At 35.9% G+C, this 26,931-nt stretch overlaps 1 protein-coding gene across 6 annotated transcripts in view; it reads left to right on the top strand.

Annotated features, from left to right (window-relative positions):
* The window catches only part of PDPK1 (3-phosphoinositide dependent protein kinase 1), a 31,702-nt gene extending 4,798 nt beyond the window's left edge, over nucleotides 1–26,904 (top strand). For all 6 annotated transcript variants that reach the window (XM_071444705.1, XM_071444704.1, XM_071444702.1 and 3 more), the window contains 13 exons: nucleotides 6,020–6,292; nucleotides 9,945–9,987; nucleotides 10,179–10,316; nucleotides 11,557–11,701; nucleotides 14,015–14,112; nucleotides 14,866–14,941; nucleotides 16,423–16,491; nucleotides 16,984–17,080; nucleotides 18,393–18,566; nucleotides 18,982–19,199; nucleotides 19,937–19,994; nucleotides 20,906–21,058; nucleotides 21,640–26,904. In XM_071444705.1, coding sequence (XP_071300806.1) covers nucleotides 6,077–6,292; nucleotides 9,945–9,987; nucleotides 10,179–10,316; nucleotides 11,557–11,701; nucleotides 14,015–14,112; nucleotides 14,866–14,941; nucleotides 16,423–16,491; nucleotides 16,984–17,080; nucleotides 18,393–18,566; nucleotides 18,982–19,199; nucleotides 19,937–19,994; nucleotides 20,906–21,058; nucleotides 21,640–21,747 — 1,593 coding nt within the window. In that variant the 5' untranslated portion in view covers nucleotides 6,020–6,076 and the 3' untranslated portion in view covers nucleotides 21,748–26,904. The remainder of the gene's footprint in view (nucleotides 1–6,019; nucleotides 6,293–9,944; nucleotides 9,988–10,178; nucleotides 10,317–11,556; nucleotides 11,702–14,014; nucleotides 14,113–14,865; nucleotides 14,942–16,422; nucleotides 16,492–16,983; nucleotides 17,081–18,392; nucleotides 18,567–18,981; nucleotides 19,200–19,936; nucleotides 19,995–20,905; nucleotides 21,059–21,639) is intronic.
* Nucleotides 26,905–26,931: the final 27 nt, after the last annotated feature.

The raw sequence follows: 26,931 nt of genomic DNA, 5'->3' as shown, positions 1-26,931 counted from the left end.
ACCACTACTGCAGAGGTACAAGCCATTTTAGGTAAAATAGTATGTTTGAATCGGGAAAAGCTTGAAGCTTTTCTTCCATTAATTTGTACAGTCTTTAATCTGGAAATGTATTACCAGGACATGGTTTTTTAAAGCTCTTTTATTGTCTTTTAAATTATGGTTATTTCTATCAAGATATTTTGTTAAGATATTTTTGAGGGAAACAGTTTTATGCAGTACTTCAATGAGTGCTTACCTTTCAGCATTAGAGAGATTTCAAATGACACTGGGCATGAGGGTGAGCATAGTTGTTTTGGTGGGTTAGAGCCTAGACTTCTTTAATCAGTATCACCGTCTGTCTGGACAAGAACAACAAAAACCCACTCCTTTTATGCAGCCAAATGCTTTTGAAATTTGCGTGGTTAATTCATAAAAATGGTCTTTAAACAACAGTTTTTTCATGTGGTAACTTCTGAGATCAAAAAACTTCAGCGTAGATAGATAGGACTTCCGATTCTCTTGCAAAATGAATTTGTGTCAAAATAGTTTTTATAATTGAACTATGAGATTTTAATATATTCGTTTAAATATAGTAGTTGGTAACCATTTATGATCCTTGATCAAAGTACAGATTTTGACAAATTGTTTGGCTTCAGACTGTTTTGATGACTGCCAAAGTCAGTTTCTTCAAGATATGTGGTGTTAAAGGGGCAGGTTGTTGGCTTATGTGCTAAATTTTAAGTTCTCTACAGCAATCTTTGCCATTTGATGATGAGGTTCGAAAGAGTTCTGATGCAGCTCTATATGACATAAATGCAAACCACTGCTACATGAGATCACAAGATGACTGTTTGATGTTAATGCTTTTTAAATATCTATAAATAACTAGTACATGGAGTGGAATTTGTTTGCTGCAGTTTGACTTACTATTGTCTTCAAAGAACTCTATAGAAAAGTGTGTCCTATCTTTTTTGTTTTTTTTGAGAGGAGTGTTTGCTCTTAGAAGTCATGTTGAACTTCTGTCAAGCTGAAAGTATGAGCAGAGTACATGTCTTTAAATTACTCTGATGTTTTAATATGTCTGTATGTATTTTGGTGTCAAAGTTAACCTGTTAAATGGGTGAACAGTTAACGAGCTGCATGATGCATTCAAAGTACTTCTGAGACTTGGCTTACTGTGAGTTTTGTCTCGTTCATTACATGCTTGATTTTATGTTACAGTAAATAGACTGATAGCATCTAGTGACCTTTTCTAATGAACGTTTTTTTTTCTCTTTAGGCTAGTATTTTAATTACTTAAAGGCAATAATAATGTTGGCAGATAGATGTACTGTTGAATTCTTGAGATTATCTGACAAACTTCTAAGCATATTCAAAGTGTATATAAAGAGAAACTGGCATGCAATGGAGTTGCATTAGTCAGTATATTGTTTCTCTCTATACAGATACATGTACAATTGGTTAATAGAAAGAGGATGCTGTTGTCACTTAGCAGAAAGTCTGACAATCCATTTTTAGACAGACATCCAGAGCATAAGTAGACATGAGCATATAAGGTCTGAGAACTGATGTTTACTGCAATTTATGAAAGCATACTATCCATCATTGCTCTGGGTTTTCTTCATTGAGGGTGCTTCACTCTGGTGCAGCAACAGAATTTATGAAAGGAAAACTGGTGTTAAATATTGATAGGGATCACACAATAATCATTACACTTCTGCAAATAGCTCCTATATGGGATTAGTATTTATTGGTGCAAACTGTACCGTGCTCTCTGCACTGAAATGTGAGGCCTTTAGTTGGATTTTGTTACTCTGAATCAGTGGGTTTGTATCTTCAGTTTCTTGTACCTGAACTACACTGCTTTTGCCTGCAGTCTCATTTTAGGTACTGTGAGGCATAGTTTGAAGGCCTATATTCAGGCCCATCTAAGTATCTGACCTGATCAGTTGCTTTTTCTTTTGGAATATACTGGAGCTCTCAGTGTAACTGTGTTACACAGTAACCTTTGAACTGGAGACTGTCACAACTAGGTACTGGGGAACCTAGAGAAGGTTAACATTTTAATTGTGGGATATGAGAGGGGAGGAGGCCAGTGGAAAAGCTGTGTGTAATATCTGTTAATTATCCCTTTATCCCTTCTGATGCTTTTTTTCAGGTATGAGATGTGTGTCACATGCAGTTGGTGCATCTTTGTCAATCCTCTGAAACACCAGTGTGCCTTGAAAAGAATACATTAAATATAACTGCTTAGCTTTTAGTTTTTTCACTTTAAAACTCTAGGTTGTCAATGTTTAAATTGTAAGCAATACAAAATAAATTTCACTTTCAGAACTTTTGGCTTATATGACAAGGTCAAAACTGTTTACAAAACAGCTCAGACCAAACCTGTCTAACTTAAACTGCCTTTAGCAGAATCTTGGGTTGTGCCAATCTTCTAGCTTATAGTCTCATTAGCATTATTTATAATCAAAACAAATGTACCAGTTGAGGTTTAAAGGTCATGTTGCTTTGTGTAAAAAAATACTTTCTGTTACCAAGGTTTGCTTCCAAAAAATTAGCTTTATAAGTAATTAGATTAAGAGGTTTTATGATCATGTCTGTCCTATGTCTTAATGCAGCTTGAGATTCTGTAATAGTCAGCAGTCAGACTGTTATCAGACATCTGAGAGGTCAGCATCCTGTTCATACTGATTTTCTTTGTAATAGATCTTGCTAGTAGAATTTCAGCAATAGCAAAGATGTTCTTAGTCATCTTCAGTGTTCAACAGTGTTCAACATCCTGTCACTTAGTACAGAAGTAGAGGATATTGGAAGTTTTCGAAGCTCAGTCTCTAAAAGTAATTTTGCTGCTGTCAGTGTTGATAGAATAGTCTCAGGAAAATAGTGTTGCGGATTTTGTGGTGGGATAAAGCTAGTGGATATGCAGTTGTGGTTTTAGTTGCTTTAGAGAAGTGTGGTATGTGTTTGATGCATATAAATACATTAATAGTTGTAGTGATAGTGCAGTTGTCAAAATGCTGAACTGCAGAGGGAAAAGGTATGAGTCCTTTTGGGTGGTGGGGAAGAAAGGAAAAACATGATCCTGTCTAGTGGGTTTTTTGCATTGATTCCAGTTTACTAAAGTTTACTTCTACTGTTTGCAGCAAGTGAGGAAAAGGACAGTATTAGTACTTACTTCATGTATAAATAGAAGGAATCCTGTTTCTAGTTATTTAGTGAAAACTACTTGATGGAGATTTTGAAATGACTGTTGAGCTATAGTGCCACATATATTCAGCAGATTTGTTATTTTCTTCCTTGAAAGATTTTCAAAATCAAGTATGTTGCTAACTAAGAATGAAACAACTTCTATATCAAAGTAAATGAAAAGGAGAACCCTTAAGGGTTTGGGAAAGTGGTGTTATAGACTAGTTTTTAAAGGGATAACCACTTATCTGGTAATTCTATCAGTATGGTCTATGGTGATACATGACATGCAAGAGGTCAGTCTGTTGTTACCATGTGAGGATCTGTGCTTTCACTGACTGCCAGCTGAGAAATGTTGATAATTGCTAAAAGGAGAGCATCCTCAAGCTTCTGAGAATTGCAGATGCAGTTTAGAATATTTTAAATTTCAGTTACTGACTTTGTATCTGACTAAAAAAATGTCTGCATCTGGCAGAAGAAAGATCTTAAGTCTGATTTTTACAAAAGAGTAAGGTACAGGGTTACATCAGATAAGCTGGCCTGTATTCTGTCTTAGGCATATATGAAAACCTATATGTAGATGCATATATAGTTTCTGCAGACATGTTTTTTGGAGCCTTTCAAAATAAAACTTAGAAGGTGAATAACACAGGACAAAATACTAAAGAATATGTGGAGTGTGAAAGGACGAGTGTAGGAATCACCTTTTTCAATAAATGTTGAGGTGCAGACCTAGTTACATAGTTCTGTCATTTCTTAGGTAACTGATCCTTTTAAATCTATTGCGTGTTCCTCTGTCCTCCTTGTTCCTAATCTTGACTTTCCTTTGAGAAAGTCAGGGGACTAATTGATGTTATACCCTGGCCGAAAATAACCTTCTTTTCCTACAAAGTCCATTACTCCTGTCTCTTCCCTCAGGATTTTTCTATACTTGATATTCATTGTGACTTAGTTTCAACTACTGTGTAATGAAACACACTGCATCCAGCACCTTTTCCTCCCTTTCTCACAGTGCTCTGATGCTTTTGTAGTGGATGTTTTTCTTGCTTGTTTACTTTTTCAAGGTGATCTTGCTAGCTGCAGAATCTAATCAGACCACCCCCCCCCCCCCCCAACAATGCTACTGCTTTATTTACCTGTAAAACCTCATTTGTGACTGGTGCCAGTTTATAATTTAGATCCCAATATTTAGTCTGTGTGTATGTGTGTTTTATTTACTGTATTTCATTTAATGGGATGGTTTTTATACTGGCGTCACTTCAGTTGCTGAGCACTTATGCTTGTGTCAGTCTTGCTGCAGTCTTGATGGGAAAGGGTACAATCTGTTTTTAATTCTAGCTAGTGTTTATCTTTAGACACGGCTGCTGTGTGAGTAGCTGTCTGAAGGAGAGGTGATTCATCTGGGATATGAAAATTCTGGGGACAATAGTTAGTCTCTGCAAAAGGTGTCAGCTAAAATATATGCATATAAGGCATAAAAGGAACTGTGACCTACAGCACATACACTTCAATGTGTATGTGCATAATAATAATATCAGTTTTAGCAGTAAATAAAGGCAGCTTTTCTCTACTGCACAGGGCACAGCCAAGTGAGGAATCACTTATTTGGGAGCTAGGTTCCTTAAGACCATGTGCATAAGTGAGTGCCAGTCCAACTCCCTTCCAAGGTGGTTTCTGACTAAAATGCAGAAAACAGTTTCAAATTGAAATTCATGAGGTAAAAAAATTCTTTTTGTGAGAAGTAATTTTTAATTTGGTAACATGGTGTATGTTACAGACTCTCTAACATGGTTGTACAATACATCAGTTTTGAGATTCGGTGATTTTCATTAAGTCAGTTTCATTCTGCTGGATGTATGTTAGAATAGTGAGATTTATAAAATTGTGTTAACTTTCTTAAATATTTCCTCTTGTATGTTTACATTCAATTTTTTGTTTTGTTTTGTTAGTGGTAGTTTAGCAGAGCTCTCCTATTTGTTCGTGTTTTCTGGCCAGTTTCAAGTAAAACATCAGAAGCAGTCCCTGACAGACTAATTGTGGTGTATTACCAAAAGGGGCAGAAAGCAGCTTCAGAAGGTTCCTTGATCTTACTTAGGGAAAATGGATAAAAGGGTACCAAATGACAATTTGCTTTGTATATTACATTAATCAGTTTTAGGAGTGTGTCATCTTGTATTTGCTGTTTTCTGGGCTATATCCGTTCTTTTTGTTTTGCAATTGGATTGTCTTTATGTGGCCATATGTACAATTTAAGTAGTGCAATCTCCCTTGTTTTAAAAGGTCATGAACCAGAGCATTCTTCAAAAAAAGTTTTAGGTGTTGCTGATTATTAAACCCTCCACCTGATGTGCCTTTTTATGTTATGTCCTTCCCCAATGTGTACTAAAGTGAAATTCTAAGTAAAAAATTAAGAATGCGTCCTTTGTCTCCATTAAACATTTCATGTGTTTGTTTAGAGTTCATTGTAACTTGGATCTCTGAACTAATGTTACTGGTACATACAGGTGTTTATTGTATGACTAGAAATTTAAGGTCATGTTGTTCATAGGAGAAGATGCCATGAAATTTGATAACTTGGTGTTAGGAGCATTTTTTTGAGTTTAAAAAAAGCATTCTTGAATTAAAGTGTTCAGATGTTTGACCTATGGCTATATGACAGCATGACCTAAAAAGAGTTATTTATCAAATTGTTGCCATTTCCAACATAAATACTTTTATTCTCTCCTAAAGAGATTTTTAATGATAACCCTTTCAAAGAAGAATTTTTATGAACCTTGTATGGAAATAAAGTACAATTGTGCATGGTAATTATGTCAGGTATGGGAATAATAGTTTAATTTTCTCTTTTCAGTATGATGCTGTTCCAATCCAGTCAAGCGTGGTGTTATGCTCCTGTTCATCCCCTTCAATGGTGAGGAACCAAGCAGATTCCAGCACTCCACCTGTCATTTCCGCTTGTGGCAGCAGCAGACAGGCATCTAACATGGAGGGCACAGCACCCGAATCAAGATCTAATTCAAACTCCTTGCAGCAGCATGCAGGACAGCAGCCTCCACAGCCTCGAAAGAAACGACCTGATGACTTCAAATTTGGGAAAATTCTTGGTGAAGGATCTTTTTCAACGGTAACTTTACTTTTTATAAGTGACAGATATCTTAGATAAACTTGAAAATTTGTTGTGTAAGATTGATGAGATTGAAATGTGGAGAGAACAGCTTGAAAACTTAGTGGATTTAAGCTTGACTGTTAAAATTAAGTGTTGCCCTAAATATGGGTGGTGATTTTTTTTTTTTTTTTTAAAGCTCCTCTTAAATTGATCAAAAGTCCTTTTGTATCCTAATGACTTGATGCTTGGATGTTTAATCAACATTGCTTTCTAATGTAAGTGTAATAGCCATAATAGGTTATGTAAAAAATTCAATATAAAGGATTGGAACTGATCTAGGAGCTTGTGGTAAAAACTGTGTGATGTCCTGTCTGTGGCAGGAGGTACTGCCAGATGCTTTCAAAAGAAAGAACACTGATACTTCTCCAGTATTCTTACTCAGCCCCTAGTCCTTGAGATTTAGTGAGTCGTAGTCAGTATCTTTGTGTTCAGTAGCCTTGAATGGTTTGTATCTCACACCCACAGCATTGCACAAAAATGAATTACTTAAGTATTACCTTCATGAATCCATGAAGCATTTAATACTTTCATTTGATGGTTTGGTAGTTTACCAGTTGTAAGACAATAATATTTCTGCATCTTTTGCATCTGATACTTGTTGTGTATGGTTTTTGGTTGTAGGTCTCTAAGTGTTGGAGTTTTCTGGTTCTTCCAGTACAGCCTACTGCAGTGTCTAGGATGCAGGCCTCTAGTACTTGTCAAAAGTAATTTGCGCTCAAACATGTAGTTTGCATAATTTGCAGGTTTCCCTAAAGCATCCAAGAGAGTTGTTGTGGTTTGGGTATACCAGGACACTTTACTTCAGTAGTACACTTTTCATTTCTGCTTTTGGTCTCTGAAAGTTAATGCCATGTTCCATGTAGGTAAAGAAATTCATAGGGCTTAGCCCAGACTCTGAATAAACTTTGTCCAGCACTCTGCTGCCTGTCTCCCTGGGTGGCAGCACAACCCTCTGATGTATCAACTTCAGAGCATTTGATCTGTGGGGCATGTATCTTTATGTTGTCATCAAAACATCTTGTTAAAAAGCATATGATTTTTTCATATTAAACACAGTTGTAGACTCAGAGATCTGACTGTACTCCCCAAGATCCTCACCAATATTCTAACTAAAAAGTGTTTATCTCAAAAAATAGGTGCCCTCATATTACCATATATCCAATGACAGCTTCAGATTAAAAAAATATTTTCTTCAAGGTCATAATGAATGTATTCCATTTTCTTGGACTTCTGTTAAGCTGCCACAAACTCTTACTTAGCGCCAGGGCTGCATTTTAAATTCAACAGAGATATACATGATGTGGCTTCAGGGTTTTTTTTCAGAGCACTCTCCAACTTTGTGGGATTGTATTCTGCAGCTGCAACTTCTTGAACCCATGCCTGATATAAACAAACACACAAATACAGGGCCTTCTACTTGTTGTTCTGCTCTTTTAAATTAATGAGAATCTACTTGCTTTGTAGACAGCTTCAGGCTTCTTTCAGAATAATATCTGTTATTGGTAGAAAAATTATAATTCTCATGATTGAGGAGGCATGTTGTGTAGCTCACCTCCTTCAATATGTGCGTATATATATATTCCACCTTGGTTTTGTCTCCACCTCTAAATGAGGCATTTCTTAAAAACAGGAGCTCTTAGGAAGTATGATTGTCTGACCAAAACCAGTTCTTAAATGCAGATTTAATCTCTAGCAGCCTGAAGTCTTTGTTTAAGTTTAGAGTGGGGCTTGGTCATGATGTATGCCAGGTACGTTGGCAGTTACTTTTGCTTTGTAGCCTCTGAGGGTTCTCTGCTCTATCTCCCCCCCCCCCCCCCCTTCCTCTCCCCTTCCTTTGATTTGGGATGTTTAACTACATTTCTTGCCTTGCTGTTGTCTGAATTTGCAACTTACATGTTTACGTGTTCTGTGAATGCTTCTGTTTTTCTGTTCGTTTTATGGCTTTTTTTTTAAGCTATCCAGTTAATGTCTAATTTCTTTCTATAGAATTTGCATTCATTATTGATATTACTTCTTCCCATATGGTGGATAAGATTCAGGCCCCTGATAAGAGACATTGTATTAATATGTACCTCTGAGGTGTTTTCTGTTTCTTTGTTTTTTGTGCATATCTACTGTGGTTTTCTGGATTATTAGTTATGGGGAAATTAAGATTTATGGTATACTCAGATCTGATTGGTGAGGAAGGAGCTTGAGGGTACCAAAGTACTCCTGCTATCAGGTAAGTGCTCAGTGTAATTAGAACACAGCTGTTCCATGTCAATGTATGAGGGTAATACCTGTGAAATACAATGGTAAAAAGTTGGATACAGTGCAGGACTGGAAGAGAGTCAGTCTTTAGCTTAATTTGCCAAGATATATTTTCATCTGTGTCAGCTGATACCTTCTGCCATCTGAGTATGGTCTCTGTGTATGTGGGGTTTTATTTGATAACTGCCTTTTAAACTGACCTGCTTTCAGAAGCTTTCTTGGTAGATATGGTTGATGAAACCTAGTTACAAAAATTAGAAAAGTTAATAACATTCTCATTCAGCTGCACATCCTATCTAGTGTTAGGTGTATACACAGAAGGATCTCAAAAATTCCTTATGCAGAGAGGCAGATGTTAACAGACTGGTTGTTTGTAACATTTCTAATAGAAATTTTCATTGATGAAATACTGTAAATGTCAATGGTTTTAAGAGATGAAATTTTAAAGAAAATTAAGGCTGCCTGTTACTACTGAACAATTTTCTAGTACTAAAGAGTGCAACTGCATGCACCTCTTTCATCTGAAAAAATGCCTTATTTAGATTTCCTAAATACCTAACATCTAGCATCAAGTGTGTGTAGTAATATTTTGGAGTACTCTGTTATAACTGATTTTGCAAGGGATAGAAGCAAGTCTGGTACAGTGATTAAAAAAATAGTGTGAAGTTGAGATTTTCGCAAGATGTTGAAATGGATATAAACTTAAAATGAGAAAAACAAAGAACTGTACTCATCTATTGTTACAAGGTTATTGGTTGCATTCATGCAAGAAGACTTTTCAGATTGTCTCTAAAATTGCCTTTTATAGAGTTCTGTCTTGAAAATGCTCCAAAAGCATTTCTCTTTAAAAATGTAAACCTGTTTGCCTGAAATTTCATCCCTTGCTTCTACTAATTGGAAATCTTCTGTTCCTTTTATTTCTTAAGAAACTGTAAATAATTGAAAGTTCTGTCTCACTTCTTACTTTTGCTCATTTGGATAAAATTTATCTTTTAATCTTTGGCATCTATATTCAGGAAAGTACTATGACAATTATTTTTATAAGTATTCCTCAGTGTACTTGTTGCTTTTTGTTTCCCCCTTTAAGAAACTTTGGTAGTTTACTTCGACTTACATTACAATCTTCAGAATTCTTCTGGGAAAAAAATATGCAGTGTTTACACTCTTACGTGTGTAAATCTTTTGGCAAAACAAACATTGGTCAGCTGAACTGAATTTCTGCAGAAGTCTTGCTGAAGCCAGCATAATGTTGAACACATGCTTAAATATTTTGCTGTGTTCCAAATACCTACTGGACGAACAATGTTAGTGCCTGTGTTTAGTGGCCAGTAACAATATGTTTTCTTTCCTCTGACAACAGGTTGTCTTGGCTCGAGAATTGGCAAGTTCTAGAGAATATGCCAGTAAGTATTGACTCCTTTAACATGAACTTTTTGAAAATAAAGTGTCAGTGTAGTCCAGTTATGAAATACCTGTTGAAGGAACAGAATTAGTGGTTTCATCTTAATTAAATGTAACCAAAAAAACTCCAAAACAAGATGGGTTTAATTTACTTGTACCTCTTGCATTTTTACTCTCTCTTTTTTTCATTAAGTTAAAATTCTAGAAAAACGTCATATCATAAAAGAAAACAAGGTACCATATGTGACACGAGAGAGAGATGTAATGTCCCGTCTGGATCACCCTTTTTTTGTGAAACTCTACTTCACCTTTCAGGATGATGAAAAGCTATGTATCCTTTGCATATTAAAACTTGCTGTAACACTTTCTTAAGACTAATAACAATGCCCAGTTTTGATTCCTTAAAAAGTGGTCTAATGGAAATGATGGAGGTAACTTAAGGTATTTAAAGTATCCTGATGTATGTGATGCAATTTTTGTAGTCACACTTTTAACAGAAATTAAGCAGATGGAATGAGTGAGTCCTCTCAGAGAGAAGAAATTGCTTCCCCCCTGCTTGTGAGACAGGGGGAAGCAATTAAACAAATTGTCCATGTGGTAAATGTTGAAGGGTGACTTGTAACAATCCAAGTTTAAAAATAATTTAAAAATTCTAAATTGGGTTGGAGGGAGGAGATGGGATGTATGGGAAGTGTTTCAGAAGTGTTTTATTCCTGATGTATATATGTGTGTATGTATATCCATCTATCTATCTGTAGTAAAACACAGTAATTCCTGCATTTAAAATAGGGCTAGCCAGCTATACTTCCTACTAGTTTCATTTCTACAATTAGAGCTATTATTAAAATTTTTATGCAAAGATGAAGATGCTTATAGAATAATATGAATCCTCTGGGCTGCTGTTTTCCCAGCTCTCTCTAGCAGTAATTGTGAAGTGCAGTTTCATCCTGGGAGCTCATTGCTTGGCAGTTGGCTTTGGGGTTTTTTTGGGTTTTTTTGTTTGTTTGGGTTTTTTTAAGAAAATGTTAATTATGTGAACTTCCTCTTAAATTTCCTGCTTGGCATTGGCTGTGCCAAGCATAAAGGTATAGATCAGTCTATTTCTGGGGTCAGTAAGTAGTTTTCTGGTTTTCCCAAAGGCTGCTAATAGTGCTGGCAAGCCCTACATATCATACAGTATGAGCTCACAGGGCCTCTTTTGTATTGTAAACACTTGCTCTGGTACTTTCCAGGTGATGGGACAATTTTTAACTTCTATCAGTTATTACTGTAAATAACTCTGAGGACAATTATGTATGTCATTTAAATGAATTATCCGGATCATTCTCTGGAAAAACTACGAAGTTAACCCTTTATGTAGTTTTTGCTTTGCTAAGAAATTTGGACCCATGTCTTAGGTTGTTGATATATTTAAGAAATTGCTTGGGCTTGCTACTTGTAAAATTTCAAATTAACCACCTTCTTCCCTGTTGTTCATGTATTTTTAGTAGTATTCTTCTCTTTGGAATAAGATTGTGGGGATTTTTGTTTTGGAGTGGCTTAGAGATAAACCTTAACTAAGTTACATCCAGATTTTGGACTTAGCTATGCCAAAAACGGAGAGCTGCTAAAGTATATACGCAAAATTGGCTCCTTTGATGAGACCTGTACAAGGTTTTATACTGCTGAAATTGTATCAGCCCTGGAGTATTTGCATGGCAAAGGAATCATTCACAGGTAATACAGAGTTGAGACAGACATGCGGTTGATCATGTAAGAGGTGTTTTTTTCCCTAAAAATGTTCTTTGTGAAACTAAAAGCAAAGTTGGATTTTTGTGGAAAGCCAAAGAGCACAAATTGCATTTGATCAGCCCTAGCGCAGTTAACATCAGTAGTTAAACATAGCAAACTTGAGGAGGAGAGCCAATCGTTGTTATACCAACTGTTGGAGCAGGAAAGAGTAAGAAAACCTTCTGGCCTTGAATTAACATTACCAAAAGCTTGTCTTTCAAGCTTCATTGGTTGGCCTGAAAAACAGAAACTGACTTTTGTTCAACTACTTTTTTTCCTGTGCTGTTATGGTGCAAAAGTAACTAGAATTCTTTTTGTGTGTGGCTTAATGTGTACTATATAATCAAGTAAATTAATTTATATCAGTTTTCAGTGAGTAAACAATTTCCACAAAGCTGTACAATAATTAGGTAAGTGGTGAAATAGGCGAAGTTTTCAGCAGTACTTACGAAGTTGTTCTTGATGTAATATATTGTTTGGATGGTAATGTTTTGTCATTAATGTTTATTAACTAAAGTTTTAAGTGCTAGACATCTGAGCTGCAGAACTTCTTTTTGGGTAAGAAATTTATTGTATTTAGGTTACCAAGCAGTTGTCATGGGACACTAGATGCTAGTTGGCAAAAAAGCTGACTGGTTATAATTCTGATAGCATTATTTCTTTCAGTTATTACAAAAACAGTTTTTCCTTTTAAATAGAAGTTTTTGTGAAATAATTTGAATCTAAGGGGGATGGATGTGGAGCATACTGAAAGCATAATACTTTCTACACAGGCAGGGGAAAAGTTCAAGAACTTCCAGTTTCCCTTTGATTTTATAGTTCATGTGTTTAGGCTGAGAGGATGCTTATAAAATGAATGTGGGATGATTGTCAGTGTTACTAACCCTATATTGGAAACCTCCTATTGGAGAAGAGCTGCTTTATACTTGTTTGTATATGAAGGACCCTATGAGGAGGTCAAAAAAAAAACCAGGAAAATTGTGCATTGGAGAACTTAGTATGAAGTTTATGAGGACACAGCTCTAGCAATGCCTGAAAACTCTTGGGATTTTTTACTGCCTGAAGAAATAGGACATGACATAGAACCACTTTAAAATGTCAGGCTACCCTGGAAAATTTATTACAGATATCTCTATGTATTTATATATAGCTATAAATCCATAATCCAGTATTAATGTTGGTATAGGATATATTATATAAACAGTATATATGAAGCATGTATGGAGTACAGTATATCTACATACATACATATCTTAAAAAAGCTCTACACAAAATTGTTAAGAAATCCATTCCATTCACATACTTTCTACCTCTCTCATACGACAGGCACAGGAAAATCAACAGGATTTTTATGGCTTGTTGCTCTCTGTGGTAGTTTCCAGACATTAAATTGTACAACTTATACTTTTCCATAGTAGGGGACTTTAATCTGAAGAAAATAGTGCTGCACAGTGATTGACAGAAACAGCTTTCAGTTTTTACTGGCTTTTTCTTACCAGTCAAACAAAACAACTCCCATGCTCCTAGATTTCTTTATGAGCATTCAAAGATTCAGCTTAGGAGGGAAATATGTAGGGTTTTTTTGGATCAGCTAAGGAAACTTGATGCAAAGGCATATCGTATCAGTGTAACTGAATGCTCTTAAGTTGTTTCTAATGCAGCTCTTGATATCTAACTCTGTACTGCTATCTATTGTGTTTGTGATACTGTGAAGTCTGGTTTTATTCAGAATCAGAGGCTGTGTCTATGCAAACAGTAGGCGTGCATTTGAAATGCAGATTATGCATGGAGGTGATCTACCTTACCTGGACAGGACATTTAGCTGGGGCTGGGTTTGCCAGTGTTTGACTAACTGAAATTTTGCAGTGAGGAAACAGATGTAGAAAATCTTAATGCCATATCAATCTGTCAGATGTTATTTAAATTAAGGCTTTGGAGTGAAGGGGCTTGGGGTTTAGTGTGTGTTCTTGTGAGGTGGGGTTTTTGTTGGGATTTGTTTTGTTTTTGAAATTTTTGAACATGTGACATACACAGGAGCATAGTTTTGAGATGATTATTTACATGATGTTTAAAAAAAAGTTAATGGATTTTAAAAAATCTGTTAGTCTGCAGGTTGACAGCTACATGTTAGAGAAGCTGTTGTAAAAATGTTTATAGAATGTTTGCATCGTTTATTATAGCATTATGTACCTCAGTCACTAGACAGTTTTTCAACTTTAATTTGTATACTGTTTGAATATAAAAATCTGTCTTTTCCAGGGACCTTAAGCCAGAGAACATCCTATTAAATGAAGATATGCACATTCAAATAACAGACTTCGGAACAGCAAAAGTATTATCTGCAGATAGCAGACAAGGTTTGCCATTATTCATTATGTGACACCAGTAATTACAGCAAGTGATCCTTTGGAAATGTACATGTGTTTTATTTACCAGATTGTAACCTTCCAATGGCATTACCTTACCTAAATCACTAAAGGATCTTGAAACAGTTTCGACTGTCACTACGTAGTTTGTATCAGAGGAGGTAGTATTTGGTGTAGTGGAATACCAGCTAGATTACCAAATAGACTGGGAAGTTGAACTACTTCAGGTTGCTTAGTTTTCATTTGCAAGACAAGAATACAAACAAATAGGTACCATGGCTCACCTGATACAGTAAGTTTTAACTCTGCTTATATGTTTAACTCCAGTGGCTGAAAGAATTGCACAAATATGAAGGTGGTAGAATTAATGTGTCTGCAGTTGTTACTAATAGCCTGTAAATAGATGCTGCAAACAATGCTTGAAAAAAGCACTAGGCTGAACTGAATTCAATTGACATTTTTTTCTTAACTGTAGCAAACTTGTGTTGGTAGATTTTATAACTAAGTACCTAAATGCTTAGCTTCTTGAACCAAACAGGTATCACTGAGATTGATTTGTTTCTTCCAAGCAGGTTTTGTGTATAGTTAAAGAAGTTAAATTCTCATGGGTTCTTTGCAGTATTATGTAACTTGCAGTGGATTGCCTTTTGGGTTTGTTTTTTTTATAAACTGGGTGGCGACAGGGGAGGAAGAGGAGTCTTGGCTTATGCATAAGTGTGTGTTTGCTTATTTCTTTCCTCACAGCGCGGGCAAACTCATTTGTAGGGACAGCACAGTATGTTTCTCCAGAACTGCTGACAGAGAAATCTGCCTGTAAAAGGTGAGGGCTCCTCTATATTCCAGAACTTTACTGACTCTGTCAGGAAACTGTCAAATGGGGAGGAGTGGATAAATCAAGCAAGCAAGCTTAGTATTTTAAAGAAGCAAAATGCTTGAGTATTTTAACAGAGCTTGAAAAGTTTTTTCTTATTAAGTATTGCTTCTTGTCTGAGGGCTGGCTTCCTCAGTTTATCTACTTTTTGGGGTTCTACTAACAGGATTAGGTGTTTTTGGAGAAGGAGGTGTGTAAGGTGAAGTTGGATTTCTCACCCATAAATAAATCAGAAAAATCTGTTATCCAAGTAATATAATTATTTTAATTCCATTTTATATAAGATTGCTCAAATATGGTATTTCCTGCTGTAGGAACAACAGAATGTCACATGCTGTTCAGTTAAGGAAAAGGCTGCAGCTTTCTTTGACTTGTATTTAGATCAACTTGCAGTTATGTTTCCTAAACTGTACTTAGGATTTGCAACCTTTTAAAGCTTATCTCTCTGCCTGGTATGAGTGATGCCCTTAAGAAATTTCTGAACTCATTAAAATTGTTTGCTGATGGTATCCTAGTGAATGTGTATATCTATTTTACTGCAATGATGGAAGAGTAAGCTAGTCGCTGACAAATCAGAAGTTAAAAGGATCATTTATGTGAATAGGTGTAGTAATTTGTGCTAGCATTTCTTTAAGTGATAGAGATACTATCAGACTTTTCACATCTTCTTTTAGTGAAGAGCTTTTGACTGTTTTGGCTAACGGAAAGATTTAATTAGAATATCATCTCCTTTTAGAAGTTGCATAATGCTTCACCTGTACAGAAAACTCTTAGTTTGAGTAGTTCTAAGTATTTTAGTCTTCCATGAGGATTTTGAAGCTTTAATCAAATCTATGGGTAGCTTACCTCGAGGTAAAATAAGTTGAACGTGTTCTTTCAGGCCAACACACTAAAGCTTAACTTTCCTTTACCTACCACACTAGAACATAGCTTTTCCTTATCATTATGGCCTGTCTTTCTGTTTGTGCCTTAAGAAAAGCTTTAAGTAAAAAAGGTAAAAAACTGTATTGTAATATATACTCTTTTTTAAAATAAAATATTAAGAGGAAAGTATTTTAAATCTGAAGGGGCATATATTGAATGAAGTTGGATGCATCCTTGAATCATCATGTGGATAATCAATATTCTTTTCAAAGTCATTAGTTACCCATTATTTTGACTGAGAATTCACCTGTCTTCCACTTGTGCTTGGAGTCAGTTTTTTGTGGGACTATTACTCTACAGTTTTTTCTTTTAAGTTGTGTTGCTAGCCTATTCTTCTGTCAAGGGCTAAAGTAAAAATAATGTGGAAAATATACAAAGCAGGTTTGTCCACTGGGTTCATGCTATGTTTTAAGTAGCAGAAGGTTAAGAATTTTTCTTTTTAGATTTCATTTTAAAGATTTCTTTTACAAAAAAGATTCTGTGTTTTTTTCCTCTTTGTTTTGAAGCTCTGACCTCTGGGCTCTGGGATGCATAATATATCAACTTGTAGCTGGATTGCCTCCATTTAGAGCTGGGTAAGAGATTTGAGCTAGTTATTTACATGTGGATCATAAATATATTGCCTCTGATTGGATTTTTACCGTACTAGCAGTTCTGAAGTATTTTTCATGATGCAGAGCTGGTATTAATGTCATGCTGCTTTTATTTGTCCTTTTTGGTGTAATGAAGTTGCTTAGACAGCTATAACTAGAGCTCCTGAGGGAGAGATTCCTTTAAGCTATCCTAGAATTTCACATGTAATTCGTGCCATGATGGTAACTATATAACTGTATGTGAAAGGGGTTTATAAGGCATAGCCTCAACACTCTCTGTTGAGTCATTTGAGCTTTTGTTGTTATTTCTCAAGTATCTGGTGCTTGCAGGATCATAGTACCCCTTCACCCTAGGAAGATTCACAGGAACATAACTGGTAGATTTTTTGTTTAATATTTGTCTGGTTTATTCAGGTTAAGGTGAAAGAACCATGGAGAACTAATAACAAGAGTTAATATTTTTCTCTTCTGCAGAAATGAATATCTTATATTCCAGAAGATAATAAAGTTGGAATATGACTTCCCAGAAAAATTTTTTCCCAAGGCAAAAGACCTTGTGGAAAAGCTGTTGGTAAATATTTGTGCTTTTCTTCTTGAATGTACTATGCTTGTTTTGATTGATTTTTTTTTTTTTTTTTTTTTTTAATAACTGACCAAGTACCTAAATGCCTAACTTCGTCAACCAAAAGGTATCACTGAAATTGATTTGTCATTAAATGGTTTGATGACATTGGAAAACATTCAGCTTATGTAGTTCTCTTTTCTGAAAGTTTCTATGCACTCTTGCAAATCTTTTAATATGAACATCTGTGAGCATTATTGACTGTGTAGGGGACTGTCTTGAAAATCAACATCTGTTATTAAACAGCACTTTGATTTTTTTTTTAAAATCTGAATTCTAACAAGAATTGTTAGAAGGATAAGGAATGTCTTTCTATGAAATGGAAGCAAACAATTCTAGATACTGTGCATTACAAGCAGAAATTAAGATTCAAATAGTTAGGCTTACATAGTTCTCAGATTAATTGGTTTTGAGTTGTATAAGGGATCATTTAGTTAAAAACAGCATCCTGTACATCACAGGCAGATATATTCATTACAATATAAATCCAGTTGCCTTGCATTTTAGCATGCACTTAACATGTCTCAGTAGTATCAGTCTAAGAATTACTATGCCTCTGAAGGTTTGACAAGTAGGAAGAAAAAGTAGTTCAGTTCCATCAGTGAGATTATAGTCATGACACTCAAGTGAATATGCAGAGAACATTTTAGGGGTTATAAGCTTTTTTAAGTTCAACAGTCTATCATATTAGCAGGGGATGGGGAGGAAACTCTAACCTTTGTGGATGATGGTAAATACAACCTAAAAGGCCTATTAGTGCATTCCCGTGTCCAAGTCCGGTTCTATGGCCAAGCCAGCGTCTCCTGAATGGTGAAGTCCAGGTTGTATTAACCTGGTTGTATCTTGAGAAGTGTGTCATTTTGAGGTCCTTGAGAGGCTGATGTTTAACACCCCCTGTAGCTTCCACAGCTTCTTGCATCACTAGAATGTGATGGTGGACTAAACTTAAAAAGGCTTCATCAGGCCTTCTCTGTATGTTTGTTTCAGTCTTTACAAAGGAGCAAAGCCAAAAAATGCTGTCACCTTAAAGAAGTGCTCCTGTCCTTAGATCTGTGAGCAGATCTAATACAAAATGTTGTTGACGAGACATAGTGACAAATAGCATCTTTTATTATAAACAACCTCCTTATAGTATTGATATGTATGCTTAGGGCAGGGTGACAGACTGGTTTTACATTTTCACATGGTGCTTTGCAAATGTGAATAATGCTTGCCCTTTGTCATTATTTTATGCAGATTAACTTAATTTTAATTTGGTTAGGTTCTAGATGCTACCAACCGATTAGGTTGTGAAGAAATGGGAGGATATGGACCTCTTAAGGCTCACCCCTTCTTTGAATCCATTGTGTGGGAGAACCTACATCTTCAGACACCCCCTAAACTTACAGCATATTTACCTGCTATGTCAGAGGATGATGAAGACTGTTATGGAAATGTATGTTTGTCTACTGCTGTATTCAGCTCTGATGCTGCCTGAGACTTCCATTATAGCATAAATATTGAATACCAATATAAATAAATAATATAAATACTAATATAAATATTTTTACTGAAACTATGGATTAGTTATATTTTAATTATTAAGAATGTAATAAATGTTGCTGGTTAAATTTTTACTTAAATCAGCATTTGTTTTCTGATAAAGTGGGTATTTTGAAAAAACAAGGCTGGCTTGCTTTTGATCAATCATACTTTTTGCATAGAACCCTGCTGATCTATAGGGAGTAGGCTGGGATTTGGCCCAAAAGCAAAATAAATTAAAGCATGCTTAAATTAAAAGCCACAGTTTAGTGCAAAATAAGCTTTTTAATAAAAGACATTTAATTACTTCATTTTTTTTCCTCCTTTAGTATGACAATCTCCTGAGTCAGTTCGGTTGCATGCAAGTTTCTAGTTCTGCCTCTTCCCATTCACTGTCTGCTGCAGAGACAAGTACACCACAGACATCAGGAGGAAATATTGAACAGTATATTCATGATCTTGACAACAATTCCTTTGAGCTGGATTTACAGTTTTCTGAAGACGAAAAGAGGTTGCTTCTGGCAAAACAAGCTGGTGGAAATCCTTGGTAGGATCTTTGAATGTAGCTAAATAACTTGCACAGCAATAAAGAATTCTGGAAAATAAGTGATTTTGATTCAAATTAATATTTGTCAATCTTAGTATTTTCAAGTAAACAATTAGCAACTAGATTTTTCTTGGCTTCTATTTTTAAAGCAATAGCAGCAAAACCCTAATATTATATTTCTAAAATTTACAACGTCTAGAAGACGATGTAGAGTGTATTTATAAGATAGGCAGAATGACGCTATCCAGTGCTGCGGAGTCTTTGCACTACAATCCTAAATTGGAAGAGGTTCCTCCTTTTTTACAGATGCCATAATTTGTTGGAATTTTTTGCATGATAATATTCGGTGGATATCTAACCAAAATGCCTCCAGACTATGTAACAGCATTTCTTTTCACTCTTTAGAGAAGTCTCTCATGTGTGAATTTTTGTCATTGTTGTTGTTCCTTGGGGGGGGGGGGCATGCGCTAAGGGGTTTTTTTCTTTGGTTGGTTTGTTTGGGTTGTTGGTTTTGTTTGGTTTTGGTTTTGGTTGGTTGGTTTTTTTACCCCCGTCAAATTTTAGGAAAAACTCACTGGTCTGGGCTAAGGAAGAGTCCAAAACTCACGTACTAAAGTTGTTCAGGACTCTCATGGAAAAAGACATGCTAGGGAGTGACATGAAAAACTACTTGATCATTATAGCTGTTTCTGTGAAAGAATTACTTCTGGAGTAATAGTTATTTTTCTTTTTCTAAGGCATCAGTTTGTAGAAAATAACTTAATCCTAAAAATGGGTCCAGTGGACAAAAGAAAGGTAAGGGCTTTTCTTAATTTCCTGTAACAAGATTGAGCTGTCAAATTTTTGCACAGCTGCAGCACAGATAAGCAGCTTGTTTTAAAGCTTCCTTGTTTAAACAATTTGTCACCTATAAACAAGTTATTTTTAAAAAATCAGTGTTTTCTTGTGAGTAGATTGATTTTTTTTTTCTTGATTTAGTAATGTCCTCTTGATTTCTTGGAAAAGCCTAAGTAAATCTGCTACTGATGCTTTCGTTTTGAGATTGCAGCAAATGAGATTTGCTTGTCCTTCTCCTCCCAATCTGATATAATCTAATAAACACTTTCTTGATGCATATCTGAATGTGGTTTGAACCAAAAATACCAAAAAATTATCAGTGTTGTTCTCAACTGTGCTTTTTTTCCTGGATCTGACTTTGTGCCTTTATCCTGAAAGAGGCAGAGGTGATGTTAGAACAGCTTTAAGTGTTTATTTCAGCAGCTTACAGAATAAGCAAGGATAGTCTGCATCAGCTTTAGCAGAAAGAAGGTTCTCTTTCATTTAAGTTAATACCTGCTTCTTTGTAGTGTTTTCTACAGAATCATGACTATTGATTTCTTTGAGAAATAGATTCTGCTTCACTCTGTGCCACTGGGTGTTTCAGGTTTTGCTAGAACTTGAAGATACTTTCCTAAAATAGTACTTGTGTTTCACCATGTAGTAGAATAATGCACTGCAACACCCTAAAAAAGGAGTGAGGTCAAATAGGTAAAGTAAATTAAAGACAGCCCCCAAACCCAAATATACCATCCTAGCACTGAGCTGGTTTTATCCTGCCTCTGTTGTTCAGTTCAGAGATGTGTAAATTTACATTTTTAATTCCCTCATGGATTTTGCTGGGGTTTGTTTGTTTGTTTTTGCATTGCTACTTCTACTTTTCTTGTTAGGGATTGTTTGCACGTCGGCGCCAGTTGCTGCTTACGGAAGGGCCACACCTGTATTATGTGGATCCTGTCAACAAAGTTCTAAAAGGAGAAATTCCATGGTCTTTAGAGTTGCGTCCAGAAGCCAAGAATTTTAAGACATTTTTTGTTCACACGGTACGTTTATTTTCTGAATTTTCTTTGTAAATTGCTCTAAGGCCCTTGGGCAATTTCTGTAAGTTATCAAAAAGATTTTTCTGAAGAAAGTATAGTTTTTTTGATACAAAATTTCATAGTCCTAATTTAAAACAAAACTAAACAAAAACCTGAACAAAGTCAACCAACAAAAAAAGCACAAAATCCACACCCCCGAACAAAACTTAATAATAATAAAACAAAAAATCACATAAAATCTCACTCTGACATACATGTTTATCACAAAAATGCAACTGTATTTTAATTATTAGTGTTTAAATTAGCCATAAGTGGATTTTGGGCTTTGAAGGACGTTCTTAATGACTTAACATTTAGCCCTTCTTGTATGTAGTGAATCATGAGAGGTGTATAACATATTGTCAGTTGACTGCTTAAAATGGTTAATCAGTAATACATAATGTTATATAGCTGTAATTGAATTTAACTTTCAGAAAGTTAACGAGCTCATTCTGAATAATTATTTTATTGGTAGGTGCAGAATTACTACTGCTTTTTGGTTAAACTATGTTTGGAGTAATCATTAAAATGTTGTTCACTTATAGCCAAACAGGACATATTACCTGATGGACCCAAGTGGGAATGCTCATAAATGGTGCAAAAAGATACATGAAGTTTGGCGGCACAGATACCACCAGAATGCTGCAAAATAGTAAAGCTCATCCAAAATTTCCCAGTTTCCCTACTTGCTGCTAGAACTCCGTGTGCAGCCGATCAGAGGAATCTTTTCAACCCACCTATTACCATCTCAAGGGGAAGCATACGTCTGAAATGTTCTTGGTTTTGGGGTTTTTTTGGGGTTTTTTTTTGCCTTTTGCTTTTGGTTTTCTTCTTTTGTTTGTTTGGGGTTTTTTTTTTGTTTGTTTGTTTTTTGGAGGTTTTTTTGGTTGTTTGTTTGTGTGGTTTTTTGTTTTTTTTTTTCTTTTGTTTTTTTTTGGGGGGTTGGTTTTTTTTTTTAAGAAGAAAAAAAAAAGGAAGAAAAGCAAAAACCTAATGGAATTCAGGGTTGCTTTGCTCGCTCTTTGTGCTTCTGTTGAGGCTTCCACATGCATATCATTGCTGTGAAGATCTTGCTTTTGTGCACTTCAGTTCTGTTTCTGCTGCAGACTAGTGGATAGACCTTGCATTACCAGCTTCACTTAAAATGAGTTAAAACCAATCCACACGCACACATGCCGAATCATGTACCAGCCTTGCATTTTATGGGGCTGGAGTTTTCTGTGACTCTCAGATTATCATTAAACTGTGTTTCATCAGGGAGCTTTTATATGCCTCTTCTAAGTACCACCTCTTTGTTTTCTCTTCCTTTCCTCACAGTCCCCCAGCTTATTAGTATATGGCATTTATAGCCAGGTTGGTTGCACCCTTGTGTAATTCCTAACATAGTTCTGGTTGCAGGAATTTTGTGGTACTATAGTAAGTATGTGAATGAATCAGATGTGTTTGTCTGGCAGACAGGCTCCAATGATAAAGCTTTTGAGAGAGTAAAATGCTGAACATAGCACTGAAATTTCTAAAATTGAAATGTTGGCTTCTGAAGCCTTTTAAACATTAAGTTTAAATCTTAATATAAGTCATATGTGTGATTAATCAAGGGACAATAAACTTACCAGCATGCTTTTAACTAATGCTAACGAAAAGAGAAACTAGTTAGTATGGGGGAGAAAAGGCTACTATTGAAATAGTAGATAGTTTTTCACCTTTTCAGCAGATGAGGGCTGGAAGCTTTCTTTCCAGGGTGTGCATGTGTTGTTCATTTTAGTGGGGCCAACCTATTTTCTTGGGTAGAGAAGGAAATGTGAAAACTTTGTACAATTGATTACTTGACATTTTTTTTGTCTCATTGTGTAATGAGATGTCAGTTGTGTTTTTGGTCCTTGGCCAAACATTCAGGAACTCTGGAAAAATGTAAGGAATTGAAATACAGATAATAAAGTAATCTGGTGAGAAAATCAAAGGCAAATATTGATACAAAGGGGAAAATATATGGTACTTAAAGCATATCTATAAAATGAAAATATTTATCATATCGATCTCCTTTATCCTCTTCAAATTATGGCTGTTTTCTGTGGTCAAACATTTCTTGTCATGTTACAAAGACACAACTTCCTGTGTGCTAAAAAAAAACTTCCCCAGTGGTATTTTCTACATGCTTGTGTTCTAAACCTTGCAGAAGAGAATGACCTAGGTCTGGCCAAAGGCATTCCTTCTTTGTTTTAAAAGCAGTATAAACATCACACCTATTTATTCACTCATTACATATACCATTACTTTGCATTTTGAGTTGTCATACTATGATGTGCTTATCCTTCCACCAAAGAAAGGTTTCTCTACAATGTTGAAAAAACTCATAGGCTACTGTTCTCTAGAAGCAGTATTTTAAGAACAATGGCTTATCAGATTTTTCAAAAGATACATGAATGTTGAATATTTTCTTGTACAGGGTGAAGGAAATTTATTATTGATCTCTTAAAAACTGTGTTATGTGGTTGAACTTGATGGCAGTTCAGCTTTTCCAGTCTTTAAAAGAGAGTGCAGTTGCCTTTTCTTTTGGAGCAACTGCATTCCTGTAGTCGTCCGTATCCCATCACATACAGAAATCTGAGAGAAGCAAATCCCTGGCTTACTGTGTCTGGTATTAAGGGGGAGAACGGGTCCCGTAAATGGCTTAGGAAGACATAAGAGTGTTCCCTTTGCATCATGAGAAATTCGATCACATACAAAATATACTGCTTGTCACTCAAATTTGAATAGCACAGTGTACCTTTGATCTGCGTCTGTAGTAAGCTATATGTGCTGTTCTATCCAACATGACATGTATTTTAAGTCTGTTGCAGTGCTATCCATTTGTTCTCCAGCTGCCAAATTTTGGCCATGTATTGTGTCCACTGGAGACAACCCTACCACTTTTGGATTTAGTCTCTGGTATTGAGATCTAGACAGATGTATTCCCAAACTTCATACAGGAGAGTTTGGCAGTGATGGGATTCACAGTGCCACTGCTGTTCAGTGTGACAAAACTTGGCCTCACATAAAAAGTCTGGCAAAATGACCTTCATTGGCCTGGTAACTAGGTAGAGATCTAGATGCGCTTAAACATGTTTTCTGTAATATTTAGATTTTTAGTCATTTTACCATAGCAAATTGTGTTTTTTCATGCCTTGAAAATCTTCTCTCAGTAGGCTTTCATCCTGCCCACCAAAAGCTTTCATCCAGCCTTGTAGATCTTGGTAGAAGTAAGCTGTCAAGAAGGTTTCTGGAAGGCTGATGTCTGCATTCTAGAAATCCTTTTGATTTTAATTGACAATCCTGTTATTGGAAAACTGTAAGCATCTCTTACAGGCATCACTCCACTTAGAGCTTCAGTATTCCTAATCCAGTCTTACTTAGCTACTGCTTTTTTGGGAAAGAACTAGAACTTTCCTGGGAGAAGTATTTCTATTTCTTGGACTATGTGTAGAATGTGTGGGTTTGAAAGGTGGCAAGAGTATAGAGTAAGGCATCACGAAGTAATTGTGGATTCAAGTATGTTTTACCAGTTTGTCCACTTAAATGTGTGTTGAAAGGTGCTGCGTACTATGAAGAGCTGGTACCCATTTAAAATGCTTATACCTGATGTGGGGTGGAATCAGGTGTTTGTCCTGAAGATCACTCCTGTGGTTCATGGGAGTTCATGGAATGAAATGTGCAAGGGAGGTTCTTCAGAGCTGCACATAGGCCAGGTAATTTTTTTTTGCTTTTAATCCAAGGTGTTCAAAGGAGAAAAAAAAATTTAGGTACTTGAAGACTCTTCTTCTTACTGCAGACCTACTGCAAACCAAATCTGTTGATTCATTCCATCTCTTGAAATTTCAACAGTTGTTGATCATTTATGAAGAATCTGGTCAATAATGTTGTAATTTTGCTTTGCTTGGTATTTGAACTTCAAAAAGGTATTTATTCCATCTTTTTCTGTGGTGTGGAGCTTAAAAAAGGATGAAGTACTACTGCCCAGTCACAAGAAGTTTAGAACTGCTTTAATAAACTGAGAAATTAGTTTGTTACCATTTGCCTTGAAGTCCAGTTTTGTATTAAGAAAGAGTTACTTCAGATGTGATGTTGAGGCATTGCTAGCAGACTGATATTGCCTATTAGGATTCCATTTGCTAGGCACTTAAGTACTGAAAAGATCAATTATCAGTACTGTGCTCTACTTTTCTCCTTCTGATGTGATTTAATTGTGAAGTATCTGCTATATATAAGTCTGAAAAGAATTGTGGATTGAAACAAAGATGTGATTATTCTAATCAGTTTTCATAGTTCAAGATGCTTAATATAATGTGCTTGATACAATTATTTTTTGTGCTGGGAACTCTGAAGAATTATGGGAATTTCCCACATGTACATTTTCTTCTGAATGATTGAGTAAAGTCAAGACAATTACTTCATTTGGCCTGTGGACAAAGCATTTGATTTCAACACCTTGCTGAGGAGAGAACTTGTGTATTAATAGTTGCCTAAAGATGTGGATGGATTCTGATCATTCTTTCTACTAGTAAATTGCACAAAGAGGTGCAGTATTTATATCTGAAATTTTGCTGAATGTCTATAATGCTTCATGGGAAATGTTTTGTGACTCAAATGGAAATGCTCCTGCAAAGCCTCATGATGCAGATTGTCTATCAGTTGATCAAGTGAGTTTACAGACAAGTAGTTCTGTAATCCCAAATGGCATGTTTTCATTTATGACTAATAGTTTCAGAATGTTTCCTCTTTCATAGAAGAAATTACTGTTATGCAGCAAACAGTTGGAGCAGTTCTTAAGCACCCAATAGCCTGGTTTTAGAGTAAAGAGAATATACTGAGTTGGAAAGGACCCATCAAGGTCACCAAGTCCAATACTTGGTGCTGCACAGGACTCCCCAGCAATCCCACCATGTGCCAGACACCTTCAACTCAGGCAGGCTTGATAGTGTGACCACTTCCTGGGGAGCCTGTTCCAGTGTTTGGCCACCCTCTGAGTGAAAAACCTTTTACTGACACCTAACCTAAAGCTCCTGTGACTCAGCTTCATACAGTTTCCTCAAGTCCTGTCCTGGTCAAGAGAGAAATCTGTCTTATCAGCTGGGCCATGAATGTAGATGATTGCCATTTGACAAAGCTTCCTATGGCCATGTACTAACTGACTTGATATGGTGAACGTTCGCAATGGTAGCAGAACTGAAAACTATATCTGACAAAAGAACAATTAGGAACCAGTTTTGGTAGTTGTATGCTGTTTTCAGGTTGCTGGCAGTCAGTTACATGTGTAATATGCTCTACCTGGTTTGTAGCTGTAACTGTGATGTACAGAAAAAAAGAAAAAACCCACCCCAAAGAAATAAAACCCCTGACCCTCCATCAACAAACCACAAAACAATCTTCCCAAGAACTCGTGAAAACAGAAGCAAATAATGCAATGATATGATACACACTTTTGTATTTTTATTCTTCTAAGGTTATTTGCTGGCTCTTGTTGGCCTCTAGTTCAGTCTGTGTTATTTAAATTCTAATATATGAATTATTTGGATTGAATTCATGTTCGGGGCCATGGTGTTGTATGTATTGATGTACAGCCTTGAATGTGAATAATTATTGTAAACTATATTTTACACCTTTTTTCTGGCTTTATTATATAAATTTTCTATTGGTCGATGATTTAATCATATCTCATAATTTAATGACGGTTTATTCTCCTCTCGACAGATCTCTGTGCTATAGATGTGTAGTTAGTGACTGGATGACGGATTTCACTTATGCTTGGTAGTCTGTAATAAAGGCATGTAGGGTTCTGCGCGGCCTCCGCCTCTTCCTTCCGC

This window comes from Agelaius tricolor, unplaced genomic scaffold (genome assembly GCF_023055355.1).
Source record: "Agelaius tricolor isolate 1412-34295 unplaced genomic scaffold, bAgeTri1.0.p SCAF_19, whole genome shotgun sequence".
Taxonomy (NCBI): domain Eukaryota; kingdom Metazoa; phylum Chordata; class Aves; order Passeriformes; family Icteridae; genus Agelaius; species Agelaius tricolor.
The sequence above is the reverse complement of the archived record's forward strand: the minus strand, read 5'-3'. Positions and strand labels throughout refer to the sequence as shown.